The sequence below is a fragment of the Amia ocellicauda genome, chromosome 11 (assembly GCF_036373705.1).
Source record: "Amia ocellicauda isolate fAmiCal2 chromosome 11, fAmiCal2.hap1, whole genome shotgun sequence".
Classification (NCBI taxonomy): Eukaryota; Metazoa; Chordata; class Actinopteri; order Amiiformes; family Amiidae; genus Amia; species Amia ocellicauda.
The window spans coordinates 11,686,602-11,713,204 of NC_089860.1; the positions used below are offsets into that span (position 1 = coordinate 11,686,602).

At 39.8% G+C, this 26,603-nt stretch overlaps 1 protein-coding gene across 1 annotated transcript in view; it reads right to left on the reverse strand.

Moving 5' to 3' along the window:
* Positions 1–26,603, reverse strand: part of unc5a (unc-5 netrin receptor A) — a 187,827-nt gene that overhangs the window by 47,563 nt on the left and 113,661 nt on the right. Inside the window, exons 3-6 of the mRNA XM_066716557.1 lie at positions 14,378–14,521; positions 10,654–10,757; positions 9,982–10,162; positions 4,956–5,123 (exon numbers count right to left, since the gene is read on the reverse strand). Coding sequence (XP_066572654.1) covers positions 4,956–5,123; positions 9,982–10,162; positions 10,654–10,757; positions 14,378–14,521 — 597 coding nt within the window. The remainder of the gene's footprint in view (positions 1–4,955; positions 5,124–9,981; positions 10,163–10,653; positions 10,758–14,377; positions 14,522–26,603) is intronic.

Genomic DNA, 26,603 nt, shown 5'->3' on the forward strand with positions numbered 1-26,603 from the left:
TTGTGTTCGAACAACCAGTTCAATATCTCCGACACGCAGTATGTGTCCACTTTCGGAAAAAGTAGAAAAGTTAACTAATTTACAAAATGGGTTCATACAAATGAAACCAATCATCTTTATGGTAATTTATAAACCATACTTATTGAAGTTGACATCATTCAGCTGTCATGACACCTACCATAGGTTAAGTATAGCTGTTAAGCATAAAATAGATTTACAAATAAATAAGAAGGGTTGTGGAGGGGTGGGTTGTGGTGGTGGGATTGGTAGTGGGGGCTCACAGTGGTGTCACAAAAAAGAAATCAAAAACATTTAAAACTGGCAAAATTAATATATTGTAATATATTCAGGTGTTTTTTGTTTGTTTGTTGTTCTTTATTTTATGCTCAAATGCAGATGAATGCTACACTGGTTAACTGGGTGGACGCTCTCGTCAATCTGAATTGTTGAGGGTATTCTCCGGTGTCAAGTTCCTCCCGGGCCGGGCGACAGACTGGGACAGGCCGTTTATCTGTGGGTTGCAATTTACACTGAGAGGCGGCAAGAAGGGAGCAGAGGAAACAAATAAGCAGAGTGTAAAGTGTCTCGCTGATGGCGCTATGCTTTATTCGTAATGGCTTAATTTGATTAGATGATTTTTATACAGGGCGGCCTGTTGAGCATCCATCGAGACAAATTCCTTTGCCGACAGGGTAACCACTGAACATCATATGTTGTGTCTGTCAGGACACAGGCACCCAACAAGAGGAGCATCTTTTGATCTCTCCATTTACTCAGTACATCATGAAACCTCCTTGAGAAAGTGGTCGAGAAAGATCTCATTCACTATCTTTTCATGCCGCCTCTTCAGTCTGCTTCCGTCTTTTATGGTCTTGTTCAGTTCAGAAACTTCAGCAATTACCCAGGGGAACGAGTGAGTCATTCCAGTCAAGTAACACAATAAAAAATTAAATAATAAGAATTTGAATTAATGATAACACTTTAAATTAGGACTATCTAATTACAGTGTATTAGCATAGTAGATACTCAGTAACTACATCTTATTTATTCATAAGAACAGTGTAATTATGCATTTGTTAACATGTACATAATGTGTGAAAATAATGAACGGTATATTTAAGTACACATTTGTCTGGTAAGGATGCCTTTGGAGCTATACTGGGCATCATAGGCATAGGGGACACCCCACCAATATTGACATTGCACCCCCCAGTTCTGAAACGAAACCTACGCTCTTGCCGGGCATGGTTCACTTTTTACACAATAAGTACATGTTAACAAATGCATAATTACACTGTTATTATGAGTAACTAAGATGTAGTTACTGAATACCTACTATGTTAATAAGCTGTAATTAGGGAGACCTGTTGTAAAGCATTACTGAATTAATTAATAACAATTAAAAACATTATATAAGGCTTTGCATTTCCACATCTCCAGACATGAATTAAATCAAGTCTATCCAGGTTGAAAACATAACCACTTTTTGTTCTTGTGGTTGCTGGTTTTGCATTTACTCTGTGTACCTACTAGGTTGAGACAAATAGACCCGCAGTGAAAACAGCAGTGGTGAACATTTGCTCTGCTAACCACACAGACAGACAGATGTTTGAGCTTGCTAAGGGCTTTGCCTTTCCACGTCCTCTAGCGGCCGTCCCATTAGGCTCAGCAGTCACTCTGCTGGATAGTGTCTTAAGCAGTGAATGATTCATTTTACATGGGAGAACGCTGCTGCAAGTTTTCATTACCCTTTTTCCATCAGAAACTCTGGAAACAAGAAGAAAAGTTACTTTCCTGTGCACACGCTCCCCGCTTAACCATAAAAACCAGCATCCATCATCCCAGAATCCTGTAAACAGATGGGCTGGCTGAATATAATTATCCTCAATGGCAACACTAGCAGGCTCTTAATCCAGACCTAGGCCGGGTATGGCCGTTGTAAGTTTGACTCCTCAATTTCCCCCCAGCTGGTACTCATTACAACAGTCATATATCTTTTTTATTTTTATGACGAACTGGGAAAACAAAAGTCTATTAGGTCAGTTCGCTGTACATGTGTCCTTTGTTACCTTTAGGATATGAGGAACAGAAAGGTTGTTGATTCTGAAGATTGTAGATTCAAAAACTGGAGTTCATTAAAAATATGTAAAATACTGCAGCTGATTTTGTTGTCGTCATATGCCATGGATGTAGTCCATTTGAATGTTAGTCCTTAAGCATTTTGCTGTATATTAGAAAGACACTGAATTGAGATGAATGTCGCTGAAAACGTTCTGATTAGTGTGAGGTTTCTGAAATAACAGTTTACTCAATTTATTTCAGATTTCGTTGTGAAAGATCAGGTTTCATGTGAAATAGTGTAGCCAGATACATAGATTGGTAACTCGTGGTTCTGCAAAACAATGATCCTTTAACAGCTCGATAAAACGGTATGATTGCTCTGAAGAAAAACATCATAGCATTTAAAGTTTAACAACATTCGGAGAGATCTGAAGTGCATGTCCAAAACACTTGGCGATGACTCATCCTAATTCAGAATGCTCTCTAAAGAAGAGCGAGCGCATGTCAGCGTGCAGCATTGTATCCATCTAAATCCATTAAGAAGACACAAAGGGAAATGAAAACTATTGTTCTTATGATTTTGAGTGCCACAATGTCTGAAATGGGCAAAAACAGAGAGAGCTTACTGTTGGGGGGCTGCTGGGTAGACGTTAATGATGCGCAATAGAGCTCGACTTCTTCAATGACTCAGAAATATCAAGCAGGGAGCACTATCTTGCAGTGTACCTGATTTTCACGAGCACAGGCAATGCACAGATTTCAATACGAACAACATCATCTTCATGAATATGATCCACAACTAATCTCAACAGCAAACCTCTAGAAATACAGTCACAAAGGACAAATGTGCCTTGGACTTTATGAGTAATTCCTGCAATCTGCACCAACACTAAAAATAAATCATGACCTATATGGTATATATGAATAGCACCCTTCAAATCAAGGCCAAAATATGACTGAATGATAAATATCAAACATTCATTTTGCACAAATGATAAATAGTACATTAAAAGTCAATCAGAAGTGTGGTGCAAATTACAGCCATGATTCATATGCAGTGGAAGTGATGGTGATTGGTTGTTGGCAGTACCACAGCATCAAATCATATACCATATGGCAACCTGTACTTTGCAAAGGCAATGCAACAACAGATTCACAAAAAGATAAGGATCTCTTCTGTGGTGTACCATCGCCTTGTATATATAGTTTTCTTTCGGTTGTGTGTTTTGAAACGGATCCCTAGTCTACTCCTATGCCCTGGTGTATAAATGATGATTTATGCCCTTGCGGTGTAGGAACAGTGTTTTGATAAATCGGGATGGCTGGAAGAATTCTCAGATGTAATTTTTAGGCGCTATTGCTGTCAGGCCTTGTCTCAGTGCAATGACAAATGGGGGAGGGTCAGTTTGCCTGGGGTTGCAGTTTTGCTGATGAACAAACAACAGTGGCAAAGTGCCTTTCTTGATTGGGAGCAAAGCGTGGCCGTTTTTTTCCGAATCAGGGGCCTCCTCAAGCTCAGTGTCAGAACGGAGACAGAAATCTATACTGAGTGGGAGTCAATAAGGCAGTGTTACAAAAAAAAAGCACCTGGGCAGCATTCATTACTGTAGCTTCCTTCACAAAACAAATCATGGTGGATACATCCTTTTCATCCAGGCTGTGCTAACAGGACACAATGCATTACAGAATGTATATAACGTTCTTGATTATCTCACAGGGTGTTTTGTACAAATACCCCTGGTCTAAGTGTTTGCAATGTGAGGTTACATTTTCATCCCATACAATTATATTCCTATGCCCTCAAAGCTTGTTATACCACTTATTCCCTCGTGTTGTTCCGAGTCACTGCATGAACCTGTTATTTTGAAGTCTGTTTTCCCTCTTTCTCCTCAACCAAAATATGTTTTGAAGTAATTTCTTTTTAGAGTTATCTAAAGTGTATTACAAAAGTACATACATAGAAGCATATGTTTTGTTCAGAAATGGGTACTTTCTCTGAGGACAAGACACATGTAAGTGGATAATCCACTTCACTTGGGGCCAAAGCTTTCGATTTCCTTTATTTATCACTGAAAAACGGATTTTTCTTCTCCTCGGCAACCGAGATATTGAGATGCCTGCCGCATGGCAAAAAAAACCATTGCGAGTTCATTGTCATTGAGCTACCCCAATCCAATAGCTGCTCGGGTTTTCATGAGGAGCTCACATCAGGCCACAAATGAAGCTGTCTTATTTACATGACATACTGCTGGGAATCAATACTTACTGAAAGGAAGGTGGCATACAGTAGTCTAAGCTGACAAGGAAGAATTGAAGTGCAAGATAACTCTAGGTTGTGTTAACATGACATATTATTCCACTTTTAATTTAAAATGCCCGGGTGGGTTTGCGTTCATGAAGAAATCTAAGCAACGGAAAACTTGGGACAGCAAACAAGGTCATTGACACTCACTGCACTTGTAAACAAGGACAAACTGAAGCACCGTCTTCAAGGGAAACTCAACTATAGGCCAAGTAAGAATATTTGTGATTCACAATTCTTTAAAGAGGCTGCACTTACATTGCTCTAAAGATGCCAACATGGGGACAGGCCTCTTCCTAGGAAATGCATCTTCACACAAGAACATTGTGGAATTACCTCAGGAAGGAAATGTGAAGAAACAAGACGTGTCTCTGCAAAAGTTCCCCACAGAGTACATATGTTTACTCACTGGTTTGCCAAATTAAACAAATAAAAAACTCTAACCTCTCCTCTATGCCCAGCAGTCTCTTTGACATAAGAAATTAGGATAATACATGCTCAGGATTCACACGGATCTCAGACACTTTCTATCACTGAGGACTGATTCCACTATGCTCCCTGTCTTGAGACGCGCTTGTATGCTGAGCGTTACCTGGACAGGTGGTAGTGCAGGCGCTTTTCTGGACGTTCTGCCCCTCGCAGAAGGTCCCTCCATTCAGGGGGGTGGGGTTGGTGCAGCTCCGGCTCCTCTTCTGCCAACCCCGGCCACAAGTGGCGCTGCAGCTTGACCACCCTGTCCACGTGGACCAGCCGCCATTGACTGACCACGGGGGGGAAATGAAGAGAGCAGCCAGGTTTACCCGACGTGCGCCAAAATGGACGTCGCTCTTGACGATGAGGTCACTCAGCCGTCAAGCACTCTACACTACAGCGGCGGCAGTGCCCAGGATGCCCTGCGGAAGAGCTCCCCAGCAAACGACTCAGCACGGCTCGCCCCACTTCAAAACAAGTGGGCAATGCCAGCTACTCAAGCACAGTGGACACTGCTGTTGCCCTCTTCAAATGAAAAGGAGCAAAAGTTATTCATGGGCATGTCTTGAAATGATTACAATAAGCCACTTTGCAAAGAGTTTCATTAGGTGCCTCTTATTTCAGGAGCTTAAGCCCCATCCCTCATCCTTTTGCCCTTTGCTTTTACTATGTTTCCAAACAGGCGCCAAATTTCCTCTTAGTTGATTAAGCAGAACTGACGTCATTCGTGAGAAACAAATAAGCACGGAGCTCCAGTCATGACCAAAGGCCGCAGCACGTTCGGCAACGATCTCAGAGCAGCTGCAGTGTCACAGTCACTCAGTGATGGAAACTAGCTGTCCCGACACCATCATTCCGCTTTTTTACACTTTTTATGTGCTATCGTGTCAACACCTCATTTATTATAATAATTATGCATCTGTAAAACGATCTTAAATAACAGCACTGAAGCATCGCTATTGGCATTTCACATGTTTTAATGCATCATTTGAGAGCGATTTCAAAGCCTGACCCTTTGTTGTTTTAGGATGCTTACACGCAGAGACAGTATCCTGAGATTACGGTTTAATACAAAAGGGTTTTCACAAAGATTAAGATTAATTGCTACATAACCTCAGCTGCAACGTGGGGCTTAGTTTATGTGACACGACCAGTGCATAATTCTTCCAAATGATGGGGAAATTATCTTGCAATAGAGGAGAGAGCTCTTTTAATTTTATTTAGTTACTGCAGCAGTATCATGCATCTCTGCTTAAAACCACAACTGCTGAAAATGTTGATATTTTTAAAATAAATGACTTCACTGGGAATACACTATACACCAGGTAGAAAAGAGTATAATTACAATTGTTCTGTTCTTAGTTTATTAAAAAGAAAACTATGGTAAAAAGGTGTCTTGGGACGATTTCGCCAATGTTTTGGTACAGTTTATCTTTTTGGTTTCCTGCGTTTTTGTTTGACATTTAAGTTCTATATTTCTTAAATCAGAAGATTTCACAAGTCATTATTAAGGAGGTTAGGAATAAATGGTTTTAGGACTAAAACCTACGAGTACATTTATCTTGCATGTTGCTTTTTTTTTTTTTCTTTCAAAATCAGATACTTGGTAGAAAGCAAGTGGAGACACTCAATGTCTACATCAATACGTTTGGAGTGTATAGTGTGTGTTTTTCCAGATATATAGGGAATTAATTCATTACATTCGGTGCAAAGCCTCCTACTCTTGAAGGGAATTGATTGTTGGCCACACAAACGGTGAAACAGAATGCTTTTTGTTGGAATTATACACTGTTCTTGCAAGGATTCTCCATGCTCCAGCACACTGACTGGTAGTGGGACTGTAAACGATGCTAAATTTGGTTTGGAAACTGACTGCTGAATGCACCACATATGTTCTATTTACTAAAGATAACAGGATCAAGTAATTTGCTCATTCCCATAGTAATTTTACAGGAACAAAGTGACTACACGGCTTTTTCCAACCATACTCATTATCATGCGGCTCTGTGAAATCTGCATCTGACAGACGAAATACGCTGATGAACCTAATCATTTGCAATAAATTGCAGTGTAATGGAAGCCCTGCATATATTATAGTATATGTAGCTGAGTGTATGTCACCAAGTGAGAAAAAAATAAAGAAGGAAATGGAAGAGTATTGTAGGTTGTAAAGCCATTACCAAGGAGACAAACAAAGCCATAGAAGCAAACATCTACGATACAAAAGGCATTTCATTCACTAGTGCACCACTGACCATTTGGTACCAATTATGATATTTACAAAAGCTTTAATATCTATGAGTTTGGAACGATCTTGTGTATTTATAATATCATTTATTTTCTTAGCTTTTTATATCTTAATTGATTATGAGTTCAATCTTCCATAGCAACAGAAAAAACAAGGCGCTTGCTTCCACAGACCTGATTAGCTGTTGCACAACTGTAGCATCTAATTCATTTGGATTATTGTAATTATGTATTGATCGCTTTGTTATTGCACATTAAGACCTCCTCCTTCTTTAATGGTAACTCTCAATTCTTATTCAATTCTCCCCAGAACCATCCCAGCTTTTGAAATACAACACTTTATTTGTTATCATTCATTGGATCTGTGAAAAAGAGAATCTGCCAGCATTTTTGCCGAAGACAAAACTATGGGCCCGGTAACCTCTTTATTGGAGCAATGCAATGTCCTATTTAGCCAGCAAAAAAGAAAGAAAGAAAGAAAGAAAGAAAGGAAGAAAAAAAGAAAAGAAAATACAGACAAGAAGAAATGAAACTGAAAAGGAGTTGTAAGATATTGTAATGTGACATTAAGTATTGTGTAGAATTAGATTAATTATAAGCAGAAAAAGGAAGAGGTGGGTGAGATGAATGGTAAGGTAGGGGATGATGTGGGATAGGGGACACAAATTGAGGGTGAGGATTTTGAGTCCATTCAAGTTACATTATTACAATGGGCACAGCTACGAAGTCTGAAATAATACTTCATAGGCAGAGCATGGACAGAGATTGCATGTGCAACTGGTGTCAAGTCTACAGTTTTGCGAGCCGCCACGTAAATGTGACTTTGAAACACAGTAAAAGCAACCGTGCTTCAAAGATCGTCCTGGAGGTTGAGTTGAGTTTATTTTGAATTAAATATTCACCACCAATAATCTAGACTATATGCCAGAGTTTGTATTGTTTGTTGTCTTCTTGATACGAGTCTTCCTTGTACTACCCAATCAAAGTGTTCAATTAACAAGGTTCAAGTCTTTAGACATTTTGTTCTTAAAACGCAAGAACATATAATAAAAATTGTAATCCTACACAGACAAATCAGACTCCACCCCCCGCCCCCCGCCCCCCGCGTCAATTCCACTCAGGAATTATTTTGATTAGACCGACCTGGGTCCTATTTGGTCGTCGGGTTTGTACCTTTTGCCAAGTATCTCCCTAATTCCTTCATTAATCTCCCCGTGGTGTTGTTAAATAATTTCCTTACCTCCACTTCTGAATTGATTGGCCACCTTGGTGCGGCAAAACGATTTGCCATTTCACCTCTGATTGCCTCTTACTGCTACACACAACCACATTAACAGGACCTTGTAAAAACAGTGACTCCCCCCCCCCCTACTCTCTAGTCTTTGACAAGCAAGCACCTATGATAAAATAAATTAAAACATAAACAAATATGGTCATCATAATGAATCCAAGGAGTGCCAGGATGATGGAACTTTGTGATCAATTTGAGCTTATCTGAGTAATTAATTTGTTATCTCGTCATCGAGCATTGACAGTACAATCCTGGGCAATGATGAGACGTACTTTAAATCGCAATTACATCTTCAGAGGCAACTTCAGATAGAAAAATGCAGGTATTTCAGCCTAACGAAGTGAATAGGGTTTAAATTAGTAAAGGAAAACTAAAATATGATTGCATGACTAAAATGTTAACATAAAAATGTATAGATTTGGGGGGTTTGTTGTTCTTTATCCCCTTTTCTGTCCATCTGAAAAAAATATCTAAATCAGTAAATATTAAATCCTGGAATTATTAAAAAATAATTATACAACAGAAGCCTCTGCCTGCGTGTCTATTTTTGTCTCTGTATTTTCTCTGCTCAAATCAGGCTTTTAAGGGCCTTATCATTGTTGCTGTGGTTACTGATTGTTTTGATGTCAGACTGTAATTGCAACATTTCTATCTCTGTGCTGTTATAAGGGTTGTTATAGTAAAAAAATGAATTCTATATAAATATATATGTATATGCATGCATGTATAAATATACACATATACACAGACATACACAGACACACACACACACATGCAGTTGTAGTTAAAAGTATTCACATTCTTTGTTTTTTAATCAACGTGATTCATTGAGTTTGATGAGTGTTGGCAATTTTCTGAATATTTTCAAATGCTGCTTAAAATATGTGGGGATCCAATACATCACTAAATTGCTGGTTTTTGAGACATTTTAGCTGGTTCATTTGTTTGTACTATCATTGTTTTTTCAGACAACTAAAAACGAACCCACAGGGCAAAGCTTTTAGTCTAACATTGTCATTTTAAAAGCTAATAATTGTGCTTATGGTACATTCATCTATTTTCTTTCTTGTGTTTTTTGGGGGGGCTGATTCCATCAAAGCCGTGTACATCTCGTGCTATGAGAGTTCCATCATCTTCTTCCTTGGAATAACCAATGCAAGTTTCCATGCAGTGCAGGATTAAACAATTCCAGTTATGTTGAGCCCTTACCCTGGGACCTCACTAAAAATAAGAAGATTACTTTTCCTGTGCATTTTAAATAAAGGTCAGACAGCCTAGCAAACCAATTAATTAAAGTCCTTTGTGCTGGAAAAATAAAATGATAGGAAATTATATAACTCAATTTCAAAATGCAGTGTGGCATGGAGCAAATCACTTTCTTATGGTGTTCTTATTATGTGTGGTTTGCTTGTAGAAAACAATACCGCCATAGAGAGAAAACTACAGTCATTACTCTGAACCTGCTGGGACCTGGGCTGGGCAAGGTCCAAGTCTAATTACCTATTCTTACAAGTTGGTGACCTTCATTGAATTGTACATTTCCTTCATTGAAATTTACTTTAGTAAAGCTAGGTCTAAACCGAATTAGCGAAGGGAAGGATAAGCGTACCATAGACAACGACGGGAGCCGACGAACTCTTGCGCCTGGCAACGATGTTCTTTGCCACACAGGTGTAGTTGGCCGTGTCCGCAAGCCGGGCTTGTTTGATGATAAGATTGTGGTCGATGGTGATGTAGAAATTCGGATCACTGGCCGGATCTATCAAGTCATCATTCTTGAGCCATTCGACCTGGGCAAACACAAGAGCGATCCGTTCAGCAAAAGGGAGTCATTTGATTCATTTGCTGTCCTCCCCCTTGATTCAGTCTTTTGTTTGAATCAGTTTTACCCTCCAGCCCCCTCTAAAGTTTTCCAGTGCATGCACTGCAGATTGACTTTCAAATCGAGCGAAAAAAGAAAAGAGGAACAAGTCTCAGGGGACGTGGTACTGTACATTGTCAGTCATGTCCATTTTTTTTTTATTGCCTTAGAGGAGCAATAGTTTTAAGCAGCTGAGATACTAAACTGGGAACAAAAGACACTGTTTTGCTTAAATAGACACAATAAACCAAAATGGTGAGTGAAGTTAATGACACTATATAGAGCTGAGCACTATGAGATTCTGGACCACTTATACCACCAGCATTATGCATTGAACTGAAAATATAGTCTTGGTGTTAGACAATGAATGACAAAAATGTTTTCGACGTGGGTTCCAGAGAAGATGTCCATCTCTCTCACCTCTGCTATGGGTACTCCCTCAGGGGGGCTGCAGTGTAGAAGCACTTCTTGGTCCAAGGCCACCTCCTTACCCGATGGCTCCTGTTCAAAATTCTTCCTCAGATCTGTGAACAGAACAAAACGGAGACCCATCAGCAGTGCGTTTGGGGGCCGTTTTTGTCAAGTAGTGGCACCGCTCAGGAATACAGTTCTCAAGACATTTAGAAAATCGTAAAAAAAAAAAAAAAAAAAAAGACAAAATCCAGATCCAAAGTGATCGAGGATATGAGAACAAAACTGAAGTAATGGTGTGTGAATGTAACATTTTTATTGTTAGCTTATAAATGCCAGATCAAAAATCCCAGAGAGGTTCTGTCAGAGATGTAAAGGGTAAATCTAGGATATGGAAGCCGGGAATATCTTGAATGTTTTGGACATTTGTACTGTTTTTATTTGTTTCCCCTGCTTGAGTTAGTTTAGTTTGTGCATGGTGGTTTTCTCATTTGAACATGCATAATCAGCTTTGCTCTTGGCTGTCCAAACATTTCTCTTTACTTTGGGGAGAAAGGAATCCCTTCTGCAGCTTCTTCACTGGCGTTTCCATGCTGCCCGGCTCATTTAGCGCCCGCAGACTGCAGGGGCTGGACAGGGCCGCGCTGTGAGCAGACTGCATTAATTCTCTCCACATTGTGGCTTAAGAGATCGTGATGAAAAAAGCCTTGAGGAGGTACACTAAGTGGTTCTGCAAATTTGATAGTGTGTGGCTTTACATCACTATTAACATTCAGTAAGCAAACTCCACATCTGAATCCCAAACTACGTGTAATGGTGTTCTGCCATGGCAGTGTCTCGGCTCAATAATATTATATTGATAACAATATTGTTTACAAGTTCATTGTCACTAGTTTTCCGATTGAAAAGGATTTTATTTTTTGGAACAATTATATATATTTAAAAAAAGTCTCTGATGTCTCGCCTACTCCACAGATCTTTCTGTATTACAAAGAGAAACATTTGGTGTAACAAAATCTATCTGTGCATCCATCCATTAGTATTATTATATTTCTTAGCAGAGACGCTTATCTGCCATACAATATATTACATATTTTTTTTACATACAATTACCAATTCATACAGCTGGGTATTTACTGAAGCAATCTAGGTAAAGTACAACAGTGTCCCTCACCTGGGACTGAATCCACGACCCTCCACTGCAGAGTCCAGAGCTCTGACCACTACTGTGCATTACTGTATTATCTCTATATATATTTATCCAAATGGGGAATAAAATACTCTCTGGAACCTCATTTAAAGCACAGTTTGTAAAAGTGATTTGTGGTGTCAAATCAGTGGGTAATAAATTAGGAAGCAAAAGCAATTATCAAATGCAACTCCAACACATTACTGAATTAATTTATTGACAACCACCTTGTGAATTTTCACCTCAGCCTGTTAGATGTTAAGGGCACTGAATGAGTGGAGAGATTGCTCCTTCAATAAGGTTTCCAATGCATGTGCTTTGTTTGCTTTCATCTACCTGCATATCAAAAGGCTTCTTTATTTTCTTTTTCTTTTGTGCATTTCGAGTGAGCTGGAGTAACTTGGAAAGAACCAACACGTTTCCCTAAGTGAATTCTCGATGATGTGGACACAGGATGCCAATCATCTGCTTATGTGATCCTGACACTCAATAAAGATACCACTTGCAGTAATTTATTCCCTAAACCCGATGTTGGGCCAGTCCGGAACAATAATGATGAAGAAAATGTTAAGGGGAATTGAGTGCTCTTTGACATTTAACTTAATTAAAAATGATATAACATTGCTGGGAGGAACGGAAGATATAATAGCCCTTGAAGGCTCATGGATCTTATTTCTCATTTTGGTGCACTGAGCGTCTACAACCCTGGGCTTAGTGACATTGAAAAAAAAAAAAAGCAGTAGAAGAATGCTTTTACAAATCCTCTTGGAGCAATGCAAATGTTGAAGCTTTTATCAATTTCCCCTGTTTTAAATAATATGTTACATAATTCACATGTCCTACATTATTTAAACCTAGGCGGAACCTGCAATATGACCACTGGTGGGAAGCAGAGACGGGATGTGCGCGGTAGAGGGCGGATTTTGTGAAGGGCACCTCGGCCTGCAGTTCCCTCTGTGCTATTCTGGACAGCAGCATTGTCTGCCTGCACTGGCGAGAGTTTGGGGCATGTATTGACATGATAGCGCACCGGGTGGCGAAGCTAGGAGTGCAACACAATGATTCAAGGACAATGGTACGGAAAACATTTCATGGTCTATTGAGCCCTGCCCTCAACCCCACAGAACACCTCTTGGATAAATGGAAGTGTTGCAGGACAAAAGGTGCAGTACTGCGACAATCAACCATCAACCATCGACCATCGACCACCCAGCATGCACTAGTCATCAAGGCCGAATCATGAGTTAAATAGATGTAGAACACCAAACAAAAAAACTCTGCTGGCAAAGGATCTGTAATAAAAATATTGGAGGTCATTGATGCGAGCACCAGGGTTATCAATTTCAAATCAGATTCGTTTTTAAATGATCATTATATCAGGACACCTATTACATATGCACTATTGTGAGCTGTAGCTTGCACTTGAAAACACTGCACATTCGCTCAGCTTTTTTCCTCAAATTGACTGGAAATCAGCAAGGTTATGTCTCGTCGTCTTATGTCAGCTTTAGCCTTCACTCACTTTTCTAAAGGCCCATCCTCGGAGGTCAGAGGGAGACACCATCTGTAACCAGTGGAAGTGCTTCACAGTGGAGCACAAGTTGAGCTAGGCCTTTCTTTGTAGCAGAGATTGCCTTATTTTCTATTAACCGTTGTGACCTTAGCACTCACTGTCACAATGGAGAGTACATTTAAGAGTTTAATGATTCTTTCTTTTTGCCCAAAAAAGCTCTCATCAGCAGATACATCTGTAGCAGACAAGAGCACCAACTGCACTGTGAAATAACATTGGACTCAAAATCGTAGAATCAGTTTTGTGATATTCATAATGATATAGTCATAAAAGGACTAGAGAGCTGAGCTGTAGGCCATATTTCATAGGATTCATTTCATTATGATATCCTTTTCACTGTCAAGTTGAGGGGCATTTTTTACTCACATAACTTTTTTATTTAGTCTCAGTGATGATTTTCTTTAACTTGAACATCAAAACCTTATGGAACATTAAAAATAAAGATTTAAAGATTGTATAGGTTTTAAAACTGTTTAAAACACACGTTTATCACAACATTAAATAAGATTAATATAATAAGTTATGTATCCCTGTAACATCTCTTTTAATACTTAAAAGTGATATAAATATATGGATTCCTATTTATTTTTATTTAACTTGAAATACTTGCAGGGCAACATTAATAGCAACAGGTCATCTAGTTCCTTCCCAACAAAAAGGATTGTAACAAAATAAGACTGAGATATTGAATTGGGGGAAACCATGGTTTAAAGAAATACATGAATTATGTCAACATTTTTGTGTGTTTTGAGTGCCAGCATGTTTTTCAGGTTTATGACTCCAAAAACACCTTTTAAAATTGAGACCATAGACATGCCATAATGATAAGATTGATATTATAGCCAGGAAAGATATTATCATACAAGAATAAAGAAAGGGGTAAATAAACTGGTATCCTGGTATCCAATAAACAAGCAGGGGTAGATGGTAACAGCCAAGTTTTGTGTCCAGAAAAAGTCTGCAGGACTCACAAGCAATGCGGACGTAGGCTTTCTGACTCTTCTGTGTTCCTGAAGTGCTCCAGGCCACACACTGGCACCAGAAGTCCTCCAGCCCAAAGATCTTCTCCACCTGCTGTCTGGAGATGTCGATCTTCACTTGCATCACCGGCAGACCTGAACACAATTGGAAAGAGGATCAGTGACACAGAACAAGGTGGGTAGGAATGCAGATAACACTGTATCATTTATTTCCAGTCCAATTCATTTGAAGACAGGTGTAGGTACTCTATAAGCTGCACTGTCCAATTGATTTGTGAAGAAACAAGTCATTAAACAGTTGTATTAGAATATGGAGCCAAAGAACAAGATGGCAGCCATGCCTTTCACTTATAAGCACACAATTAAAAAGAACAACAACACTATATATAACTCTAGTTATATGAACCAGTTGTTTATTGTAATTTTAATTGTTGGAAGAGGTTATGAAGTTTGCTCTTGGACATTTAATTGGTCAATTAATTGAGTCAGTTCCAAAGTAGGAAATATTCCTCACACAAAGTAATTCAGCATTTTGCTCTTTTGCCTAGAAGGACAGACATCATTTAACCTCAGCCTTTCTCTACAACAAAATTGCTAGGTTGAAATAATGATACAGAGGTTATGGAGTTCACGGTCGGTATGGAAGTAATTCTGTACATGACATTTAATATATATATTATTTTAAAGATTTCACACAGAAAGTATAGCCTTGGACAAGAATGCAGAAGCTAAAAAGTTATTTGCTGTCTCCTTGTTTTGACTTTAAGAAAAGGTCGCCTCACAATGAGGAAAATGTCACGTCTCTGAGGGTTAAGGGCCCACAACAGAGACAGGCGATGGCAGGTTCTCCTTGTTTTGAATCCAATCCAAAGTTCCCCTTTGCAAGTGTCAATTCAGCCGCTCAGAATGCCGACACGGGATGCTCTGATTTTGTCAGCTAACTGATGGGTGATTGGATTTCAATTTGCGAAGCCACTCACAAACACGTTTATTTAAACATGGCCAGGAAAGAGTTGCGTCCGTGCAGGATCCGCATTAGCATGTAGGCATGGTTGCGTTTCTGTGCTCACGATCAGCATTCCCAGAAGAGGGGAAAAAAAGCAAAACAAACACTATCTTTTACCTCATGTTACACAAAGATCTATGGAAATTACCAATTCAGACCACATTTCATTTGTGGTTAGAACAGCAGTGCATTTATTGTAATCATTTTAATTGGTGTTTTCCTAAAGCAGCAGTACAAAGTAGCACACATTTAAAATTGAGTACTGCTGTAGGGACCCTATCAACAAAATGAATTAGGAATTACTTCAGGTGCTGTTCTAATACTTTGGTACCCCTGGCTTTTGAAAATCTGTATTTCAGAAATATGTCACATGTACAATAAAGTTAAAAAAGCTTGATTGTGCATTTCCATAGGCGAGATTTTGCAGAACCCAGGAAATATACAATTCATCGTGGCTATAAATATCCACTTTCTTACAGAAAACTAACTAATGAAAAAAAAATGTATCATGCAACTTGCATGCATATTTCACCCTCGTCATCATTAAAATACTTGTTTATATTTCTCATAAAAATACAGAAAACTAACTAACAAAAAAAATGTCACTAGTTTAATAGGAAAGACAATAGGAAAGCATCACGCGTTGTTGGCCATTCTAAAATCCTTCAGGTCTTTTTCTCTTTATTTTAACATTTGCTTTTTTGACAGCATGTCGGAGAGCTAGAGGTGGACACAATAGTCCCTATAGGACGTGTTTTAGTTGATAGAATTGGCCTCATGAGTCAGAACCCTCGCAAGAACGGTGGCCCTGATAGAAATGTAATTTTACACACTTTGATTTTGCCTGATGAGGTAAATTCACGCAGTTGGTGCCACCAACTCTTTCATTATAATTACCTGGGTTTCTTTCCTGCTGTCCACTTTAAGTAAATAGAAATGCAGCAGTGACTGATTATGCTGAACAAGGGTGTCTAACTGCAAATGTATTTGTGTTTATAAATATGCAGCCCGGGGCACTTTATCTTGTGCGGTCACGTACACACCGAGGTTCTGCGCTTTGAATTATTTTTTCCTTGCCGTTGTGTTCTCGAGTCGATCCACACTTTTTTCTCTCCAAGAAACTTGCCTTTAGGCCCCCCCCGTCCACAAATGTGAAAATGAAACGAAATGGTCTACACATTTCCACTCGGTGACTCCTTTGACTGTGCTTTATTTCTCAGTCAGGCTAACTGTTTTTTTAAAAACATTTTCCCTTTCTCCCCTTTTGAGTAATAATATGGGGAATGGAGACTTGCTGAGATGAAGGAATCTTTCTAACAAGCTTTCTGGCAGGTATGCTCTAGTTCACCCTAAGAAAGCATAATTTGTGGCAAGGCACCTAATTATCTCAGAAAATGTTTAAGCATTACAGCCTGCAATTACCTGCTATAGTCTCTTGACAATCAGATGTCCAGCTGCTAGTCAACGTTCTCTATAGACCACCTGGCAGTAGGAGCAAGCAGATGTGAGGCACTTCTCAAAAACACCACGTCTGCATGCAAACCATTCAGACAGTCGGAGCCCAACACACCAAAGTGGAAGGCCGTTACCGTGTGCTCTTTCAAGGCAGATGCACAAAAATGGGAGCAGTTTCATGAAGTGTTGTGTGCTCCCCCAAGATTTCACCCGATCCTCACGATTCTACATGCATCGAAGCGCCCAGTAGAAGAATATTGTATGCAATCGAGGCGAGTGGGGGCCGCCCCTGTAGCTCCCGGAGACAAAGGCATATGCATTGAGCCGTCACGATATAGCCCCCCATTGTAGTCTATGGAACAACTAGCGCAGGTCCCCGCTAGTGGAATAAAAACGCTGCTTTATCCTATGCTCTCCCAGCCCCCCAGAAGCTGGCATTCACTTGCTTCAGCCTTACATCTCGCAGCTCCCAGGTGCCGCACACGGCATGCTTTAGCCAACCTGCTCCGCGCCTCCAGAAGCCGCTATTCACTTGCTTTAGCTCAGTTCTCTCATTTCCTTATTCTTTCATTTGATCCCATGGAGACACAAATGGATAGGCTACATTTTAAACGTGGTGTCTTGAAGGAGCCCTTATTTATACATGTGTGTATTTATTTGTGTATGTATATGTAGTGTATTTAAGACAACGTAATAGAATGAGCACAGGTTCATGCGCTCTGTGTGGAAGCTAGGCGGTGCCTCCAGAAGCCGCAATACACTTGTTTCAGCCTTATATCTCTCAGCTCCCAGGGGCCGCACACTGCATGTTTTTAACCCTCCGGCTCCGCACCTCCAGAAGCCCATATTGCTATAGCCTTACTGGTCTCAGTTTCGTCTCTTACAGCCTCCATTTATCACATTTCATGTGATCCTATAGAGGGGAAATATTGATAGGCTACATTTTAAACATGTTGTGTTTTGAAGGTGCCTTTATGTAGCCTATATGTGGATGGGGGAACTGTTAAAGTGTGCCTGCAGGGTGGGGAGGCCCTGTGGATTCCCGGGGCTCCCTGCTCCAGAACCCAGGGATCCTGGCGCACCCTGGGGGGGATCAGGGGTGAGGCTAAGCAGACACAATGATTGGAGGGAGGGAATCACATGGGAGGGGTTAAAAATAGTGATTACGGGGTGAGGGGAGGGGGTTGGCGAAGAAGACGCTGTATAGAGAGGGTGCTGTTTGAGCAGAAGCTGAACAAGTGATTTCTATTAGCAAACAGAAGAAGTTGGCTGGTATTTGGGACAGAAGAGAAGAGGGAACGTGTACCGTTTTGGTGTTTATTGTTTTGGAGTGGGCTTGGCTGACAAAGTCCGAGTGCGTAGAGACTGGAACAATAAATCCTACCTCTTATTCGCCAGATCACCTGGTCGTTCACATTATTTTTGTTATTTTGTTATATTATGAGAAGGTAATTAGTTAGCACACTGGAAATGCTACAATATATTTATTTTAATAACCAAGACCACGCAATAACAAGGCAGTGCAGAGACTCAAACGAGGGGGGGGTTATACTATAGTGCGGGGCCATGGATGAACTGTCGGGTGAATCAGCAGTGGCTAGTAACGGCCCCTGCCCTCCCCCCCTCCCATCTGCATGTCCCTGTTTTCCATCCAAATTATGATGTCGATGATGATGGTGATATTAATCTCTGTACTGTGTATGTATGTTTCTGTCTGAATGTGGTTCAAGAACTACAGCACCCGTACATCATTGGAGCAACCCAGCTCAGCGAAACCTATAGAGGAGAGACAGCAAGGCATTTAGGGGCTGTAGTCTTTTGGGGGGGTGGGGGGGTGTGGACGAATCAGCAGCAGCTTTACAACAGACTCTGGAAGGGGCACAATCGCAATGAGGTCATATATATATATATCTGTATATAAATATATATGTAGTAATTTAAATGGTAGCCCATATTTTGGACCGTTCCGCAAAGATAGAACATCTCAGAAAGTTATTTTTGAAATACCAATAATTACACAAATGCATAATTAAAACATTAAAATCAGCCAATAATTACATTCGTGAATAACTTTAACTAAGTAGTGCTCCCCCACTGTTTAACCCTTTACAACGTAGTAGAGGTTTTGTCTCTCTCTCTCAATGTCACAATGTAACGATACATGTCTATATATAACTATGTATGCATCTATTTCACCTCACCCAATTATATTCTGTATGTATCAATGTAATGTTATTGATATAGGCTAGCAATATTGGAATATCTGCACGTGTCTGCATCTCTTGCTCTCTGGCTATAAACAGTGTGTGACGTCATATATCTCTGACAGATACGGCCCAATCAAAGGGCGAGGCTGCTCTGCGGTTCCGACCCAAAATCCAGGCCGCGGTCCTCGCGCACACAGATGAGCAACTTGTTGTTGTCATTCAACTTGCATAATTATACGCTGCACTGCCTTGTTATTGTGTGGTCTTGGTTATTAAAATAAATATACACACATACAGGCTACATAAAGGCACCTTCAAAACACAACATGTTTAAAATGTAGCCTATCCATTTTTCCCTTCGATAGGATCACATAAAATGTGAGAAATGGAGGCTGTAAGAGATGAAACTGAGACCAGTAATGCTAGAGCAATATGGGCTTCTGGAGGCGCCAAGACGGAGGTTTAAAAACATGCAATTTGTGTGGCCCCTGGGAGCTGAGAGAAATAAAGCTGAAGCAGGTGTATTGCGGCTTCTGGAGGCGGTGCCTAGCTTCCATACAGAGCGCATGAACCTGTCCTCATTCTATTTCGTTGTCTTAAATACACTACATATACATACACAAATAAATACACAACTGTATAAATAAGGGCTCCTTCAAGACACCATGTTTAAAATGTAGCCTATCCATTTGTGTCTCCATGGGATCAAAGGAAAGGCAACAAATGCAGTGCTGTATACGGAACTGCGAGATGTAAGGCTGAAGTGAATGCCACCTTCTGGGGGGCTGGGAGAGCATAGGATAAAGCAGCGTTTTTATTCCACTAGTGGGGACCTGCGTTAGTTGTTCCATAGACTACAATGGGGGGCTATATCGTGACGGCTCAATGCATATGCCTTTGTCTCCGGGAACTACAGGGGCGGCCCCCACTCGCCTCGATTGCATAACATTTTCTTTTACTGGACGCTTCGATGCATGTAGAATCTCGAGGATCGGGTGAACATTTGGTATCTGTCTTTACTCAAGAAGAACCTTAATTTGGCTTAAAATGTATTCACTGAAAATCATGTCTCACATTTACTGCTTCTGTGTCTCAAATAGTTGTTGTTTTCTCCATAAATCTAATAGACTATCCACTTAGTGACAGACTGCAGTTGTGCCCATCTTACGTGGTGGTGTGCCTTCTTTCTCACTAGTTAGCTATGTGGACCCACCTACAGTAATTTGACTTTAAGTTCCCCTATAGCTGCATCTTGTCATGACCAACTGTGGTTCTCTGGATGGGCCAATAAACTTCAACACTGAATTTCTTATTTCTGTGTGGTCTACTCACACCAATCCGCTGTTAACAACATACAAAAAATGTTTGGATGGAATTCGATCCTCCCCATGTAAAAGAGACACAGCTTTTAATCAAAACCCACATGATCCTTTTAATTGCAAACGGGATTTAATAAATTACTTCCTCATTATATTATCTATTTGTTTACCTTATTTCCCCCAAAGGGTTTAATATAATTTATGATAAATCTGCTTAGCTACTGTTTACTGATGTGCAGTCTAATTATTAAAATAAACGTTTTGTTTTTTAAAAGTTTTTATTATAATAATTATTTACAAAAAACTATACCAATGCTTTTTCAAGTGATTTAAATGACATTATTTAATTAACACCAGTACAAATTGTGATATTTGGAAAAAAAGGGGTTGCCAAAATGTATGCAGTTTTCCAAACACATTTCCTGCAACACAGCTTCTCTAAATTGTAAAATAAAAACATGGCGAATCATTATGCCACATTAATCTCCTCAGTTGAGCTGCTTCAAGATGTGGTTTTATAATTTTCAGTTTCCTGTTACTTCACTTCATCTTATATCTTGCATATCATGTTGGAAGTGTTATACTTAATCATTTTCAGTGTTTGGCATTGTTTTTGCTTAGATTACTATTTACCATGGCAGCCAACTATTCAAATTAATGTAGCTTCCGAACAGGTATGTCACAGATAATTGTCAGAAAGAGTACAGGGAATTCAGCATGCCCAAAACTGGAGTGGGGGAAAAAAGCTTTAAAAAAGTGTGAAACTGAGTAAAAATCTTTAATGGGTCACTTATGGACTTTTAAGCTCTTTGCAATAATAATGTTCTTTCTTGTGTGCTTGTGGCGGCTGTGAACAATCCTTTCAGATGCTATTGTTCCTACTATTCCAGTAGAAAAAACAACAACAAACAAACAAACAAAAACATTACAAATCATATTCTAAGCAGACATTACACAACTATATGGAACTAGTTTTTTAATGGGGTGTGCAAGATGTAGGACTTTTCAATAGCAGGGAATAGAGACATACAGTATTAAACAGCTGTGTGATGTTTTTTAATAAATGAAATAAAGGGTTAAGGAGTATGAAGACTTCAACGTAAACTTATGACACAAATTAAGACGAGATGTGAAAACAAGGCTTTGTATTCAAAACTATCTCTTGGTGACGATCCGTAGGGAACAATTTCCCTCTGTGACCTTCAGAGGTTGGGATATTTGTCAATGGGCCGCACGTTTTTTCCTCTGCTTGGAAGATGTTCAATAATTCAGAGGGGAGCGTAATTGGGCCGACCTCATCAGGGCCTCCTCCTGCTAACCATGCTAAAGTAGTGATTAAAGTGCTAGCAGAATCCCACATCTCTCTGTCAACCATATCCCTCCTGTCTGTTAAACCCCAACCCAGTTGTGCTGGGAGGTGACTCCATTTTGGACAATGTCATTTTTGTTTTGGTATGTCAAGATACACCCAACTGAATTTTCCTATTCAAAACAGTGGTATAAACAGGGTAGAGAAAATTAAAATAAAATAATACATGATTATGGAGTGCAGAAATCTTAGAAAGTTACCAGAACGATTACTCTTCTGACCAAGTATCTGTTATAGGTAGAACATCGTCAATAACTCGTTCTTACGTAAAAACATTACATGTCATATTAACTTTCCTGATTCTTTGTTTAGAAATATGTACATTAAAATTGAAACTTGCTATGATTGACCTAACAATTACGTTTAAAATATTGCTGTGCCATGGCTCTGTTACATAGATGTCCCATGTGATTCTTTCATTCATTCATTTGAATATATATTTATAGAGAGAAGATGATGGGAAGTTGGAATGCTCTACTACACTGTGTTAGGAGACGATACTCCTGGAGTCCAGAAACAAGGTGCTCAGACAGACTCAAGGTAAACATCATTAACGTGATTGTTCTCCGAGAGGCAATATCAATTTTGTCAGTAAGAGACTTCTTTATTTTTTCCTCCCTGTCCTGTTTCCACTCGTCTCGACCTCAATTCCACATGGGTCATTTGCTTATCACAGACAGAGACTGGAACCAGCAGATTTGAATGCACTTCCATTGTGACCAGAGAAATTCAATTAGACTGTGTCTACAAGGTACACGCAGGGCAGGTGGCAGAGAGACCCCATCGGCTGCTAAAATGAGAATCACATGCCCCCCCACAAGAAGAGATATAGGGCATCCAAGGACTGGAACTGAGTCTCTTTCTTAAATGAGAAAGGGTGATTAAATACATCCACTTCCAGTATAATTTTTGATTTTTCAATGCACCTTAGGGACATAAACCCTGCTGAATTCAGCAAATGCTCCAAAGGGGAACAGGCTTTTAATGCAATTATGGATGTCTTGGTTGAAACTGAGCTAAAAATGGCTTACACATGTTTTACATCCCTACAGTGATTAACAACCTCTGCTTTAAAATGGAGTTACAATTATAGTCTAAATCTGTACAATATGGATCTTATTCACAACAGCTGCTGGAGCAGGGCCTACATTAGTTTGGTCTGCTAAGTGAGAGAAGGTACCTCCACTATTTAATGTTTAGGTTATGAATCTTCAAGGAGAGTATTGAGTAAATCAATCAATACATACATAATAATGACAATAATAATAATCTTGATTGAGAGAATCAAAACCCTCCATTTCTTTAGCCCAGAAGGTTCCAGGAATATGGAGAATGCTGATATGTCAGTTCTTGCAGACAAGTCCCGTCAAGTTGCATCATAATTGGTTCCAAGACCGCTGACGTAAGACAAGTCGATGACCGTATTGCAAAATGATTTGACGAATTCTCATTGAGCCGATTCACAGCAGGACATATTTTTCATATACTCCAGATATATGCCTATTTCCAGAACTATTCAAAAGTGAATGGATGCTAAAACCATGTCCTTGTACAGTCCCATTTAAGGTGTTCATATTCTAGCCTACCAAAATGTCCCTTTGAGTTTAATTGGATAAGCAATTCCTCACCACTCTCTCTTATCTTTGTTTAGTGAGCTTGTAGGACAAAAGTAGTCTGTCATGTGCCAGCGCAGTGAGTGAGCACTGTGAGTGACTCCTTCCTATCTGTGAATCACTTCCATGCCTTCACAATGACATATACTCTCTAAATACAAAGTATTTTTCTTTTATTGTTATTACTATTACACACATTGAATTGTGCCAGGGGTAATTTTAATGGTCCCACATTTGAGTAAGGGCACATATTTCTGTACAACATTTTCCTCACAGGCAAGATTCCATTCCTGGAAAATTCAGATTGAAGATATCTAGCAATCAAATTGAAATGCATTCTGTGCCATTTCAGAGCGATCATGATTCTGGGCTTTGCTATAATAAAGCAAGGTAAAAAGTGCAGTGGATACTTAACAAAGTCACACAAAAAGTACAAGAAAGTCATCCTTAAGTATATATATATATATAAAAAAAAAAAAAAAACTAAAAACAAAAGAGCTAACAATCTATAGACAAAGGACTCTTTTGCCCACAAAGCACTTTGAAGTTCAAGCTTATGCATTTACAAGAAGCTAACAATGTCTAAGCTGGGTTATGGGACGCAATACACAGGATGGCTTAGTAGGTGAGGGGGGATCAAATAGACTGTTTAAGTCTGAACAAATATCACAATTGCTGCGAGAAAGATGGCAGTTTGAGAGGAGGCTGGAGAGAACTGATGTGTTTTCAGTTTGAAGTAGTAGGAGCCTCTCTGACTCTATCCAGCAAAGAGGTCCCTAGCTTGGGTGTGACAACTCAGAAAGTGTCCACCCCCAAGCACTGGAGGTACAAGCAGAGCCGATCTGAAGGATCTCACCCGAAACATAGCAAAACGAGGTGTCAGCAGCAATCCAGACCTAAATGTCGAGGTCTTGGCAGATAGGGAAAAGAGTCTTCATTGTGATTTGAGGTCTGATGGGTACATCAACATCAACATCAACATCAAGATTATTGTTGCCTCTCTCCTTTCTGAGCTGAACACATTCAAAGCAGCAATCATCTTAACCAAGCACGCGCATCAAAGATCACGAAGCTGGCTGGCTAGAAACATACTTCAGCCTCATTCACTTGCACAGTAAAAATATGCTTCCTGACATCCAGTCTGGTTCGTCAATCTGCTGCACAGGGGCTGTAACCACGGCCATGAAAATAACAAATGATTGTGCTCTGCTCTTTATTGACTCATCTAAAGCTTTTGATAACTTTGATCACTTGATTTCTTTAAAGAATAATAGCTTGCCTGCAATATCACAGTTTTCATCCCAAAGGACCCAAAAGCAATTTAGCAGCAGGGGGGGGACTCCATCCCCCAATGGAAGCGCAGCCTCCGCAGGTAGAGTGAAACGGCATATCGCTATACAGCAGGTTTGGCAGAATTAAACAATTCAATCTGTCCAATTTATTTTCCATGCTCTACACTGGGACCAGGTCTTTTTCATATTAGTATTAATAATGCATCTCTTTCATACATCTTTATGCAGATGCCACAGTCTTGTTATTTAAAGGTTCTTCCTTGCGTACTGCGTTACGTGGCTTGCAGCTTAAATTGGGATAATGTCCAATCGGGAAAATCAGACCATTATTTAGGCAGTAACTCAAAATGAAACCATGAATGAGCCACAATGAAGATTTACACATTTTACCACGAGTATTTTATTTGAAACATTCTTGCACCTCATTTTGGTGATAGGGTCAATACAAGGCTTCAAAAAGGGCTACCGAGTAAATTAGACTCTGATAGGTTGACTCCCCATCTCAATCACAACAGTCTGATCTCTATAGATTGTACAAGTATATATTTTCAATATATAGATATAGGACTGCTTTGCATTAAGCTACAGTATTGAACCCTAGCTGGGAAAACCTTCGCTTACCAGCTAGAATTCGCACAGCTTTCTAAAGCTAAGGATCAAGTCATTTTATTAAATTGTTTGTACCCAGGGCAGTTCGATGCTGCCACTCATTTCACCAGTTGTTCTAGACAAGGTGCACAATACAGATAACCACGAAGAAATATTACTCAGACTCAGGTGTCAGCTGACTGCTCAACCACCCCCCCACCCAACCCCTCATGATAATATATGAAGAGTGGATTAGTGAGCTGCTACTTAACGCCCACAGGTGTTATCATCTAATTAAAACACAACCTGAGAGCATTTCAGCCTTTAATTAACAACTTTCGAGGCCAAGAGAAGATTCAGCAGGAACCAGAAGGGTTAAAAACATCACCGCTCTGCAGAAATCCAGGAAGTCCGGTAATTAGGCAATGCTGGACCATCCTGACCACAGGAGGGTGTTGAAAAATACAGCATTTGTGGGGGGAAAAACATCCCAATAAACAAAACAGATTCAAATATCAACAATAACAGCAATCCTGTGGGTGTGCTTCCTCTTGTTTTGGCTTTGAAATAGAGCCCTTGGCAGGGAAAAAGCACAGCACTGCAGTGATTTGGGATATTTGGGGTTGACTGTGTTGATGGTGCTTATTAAGGTACAGTAGGAGAGAGTTGGGGGTCTGTGCGCTCTTAGGTTACTACAGATCATAGTCTGATTATTCCACAACAATCTCATTACTCCAGCTTACATCTTTGCACAGCTTGTCTTACTCAGTTGATGCATTTCACTTTGTGGATGCTTATCTGGCATGTTTTTGTTTTGTGTCGCTAACCAGGGAATAGAAGGGCTTCGTTAGACATTTCCTTTGTAGGGTCAGAGAGTACCTAACTGTAGTTTCGTAGACATCAGCCAACAGCCTTTTTCTCTGAAGGATGCAAGCTGGAAGGGTTGCAGAGAAAAACATGCACTTTTTAATTCTTCCAAGGGAGCGATTCAGATGGGCTTCAGAATGTCTTGAGAGCATGTTTTGAGCTATTTCTGAAAAACCTGCATACATTCTCAGAAAGTCTGTACCTATTCCAGCTACAGCTGGTACTCTCACTCCACTCCAACATCTTCACTGTTTACAGCACATGGGAGATGGAAAATGAACCATTTATTCTCATTTCAGAGTGTTAGAAAGTTTCAGAATCTACTACATTAATACGGAAATAGATTAAGAAGCCTATGTACCTCTGTATCTAAGTAGATCATTCCCAATTTTAAGGTATGTCATTTAACATAGTAGGTTGGACATTTATGAAATGACCACAAAAAAAGTATTTACTCCTATCCAAATATTTCAGAATATGTGCAGGCTAATTATCACCAAA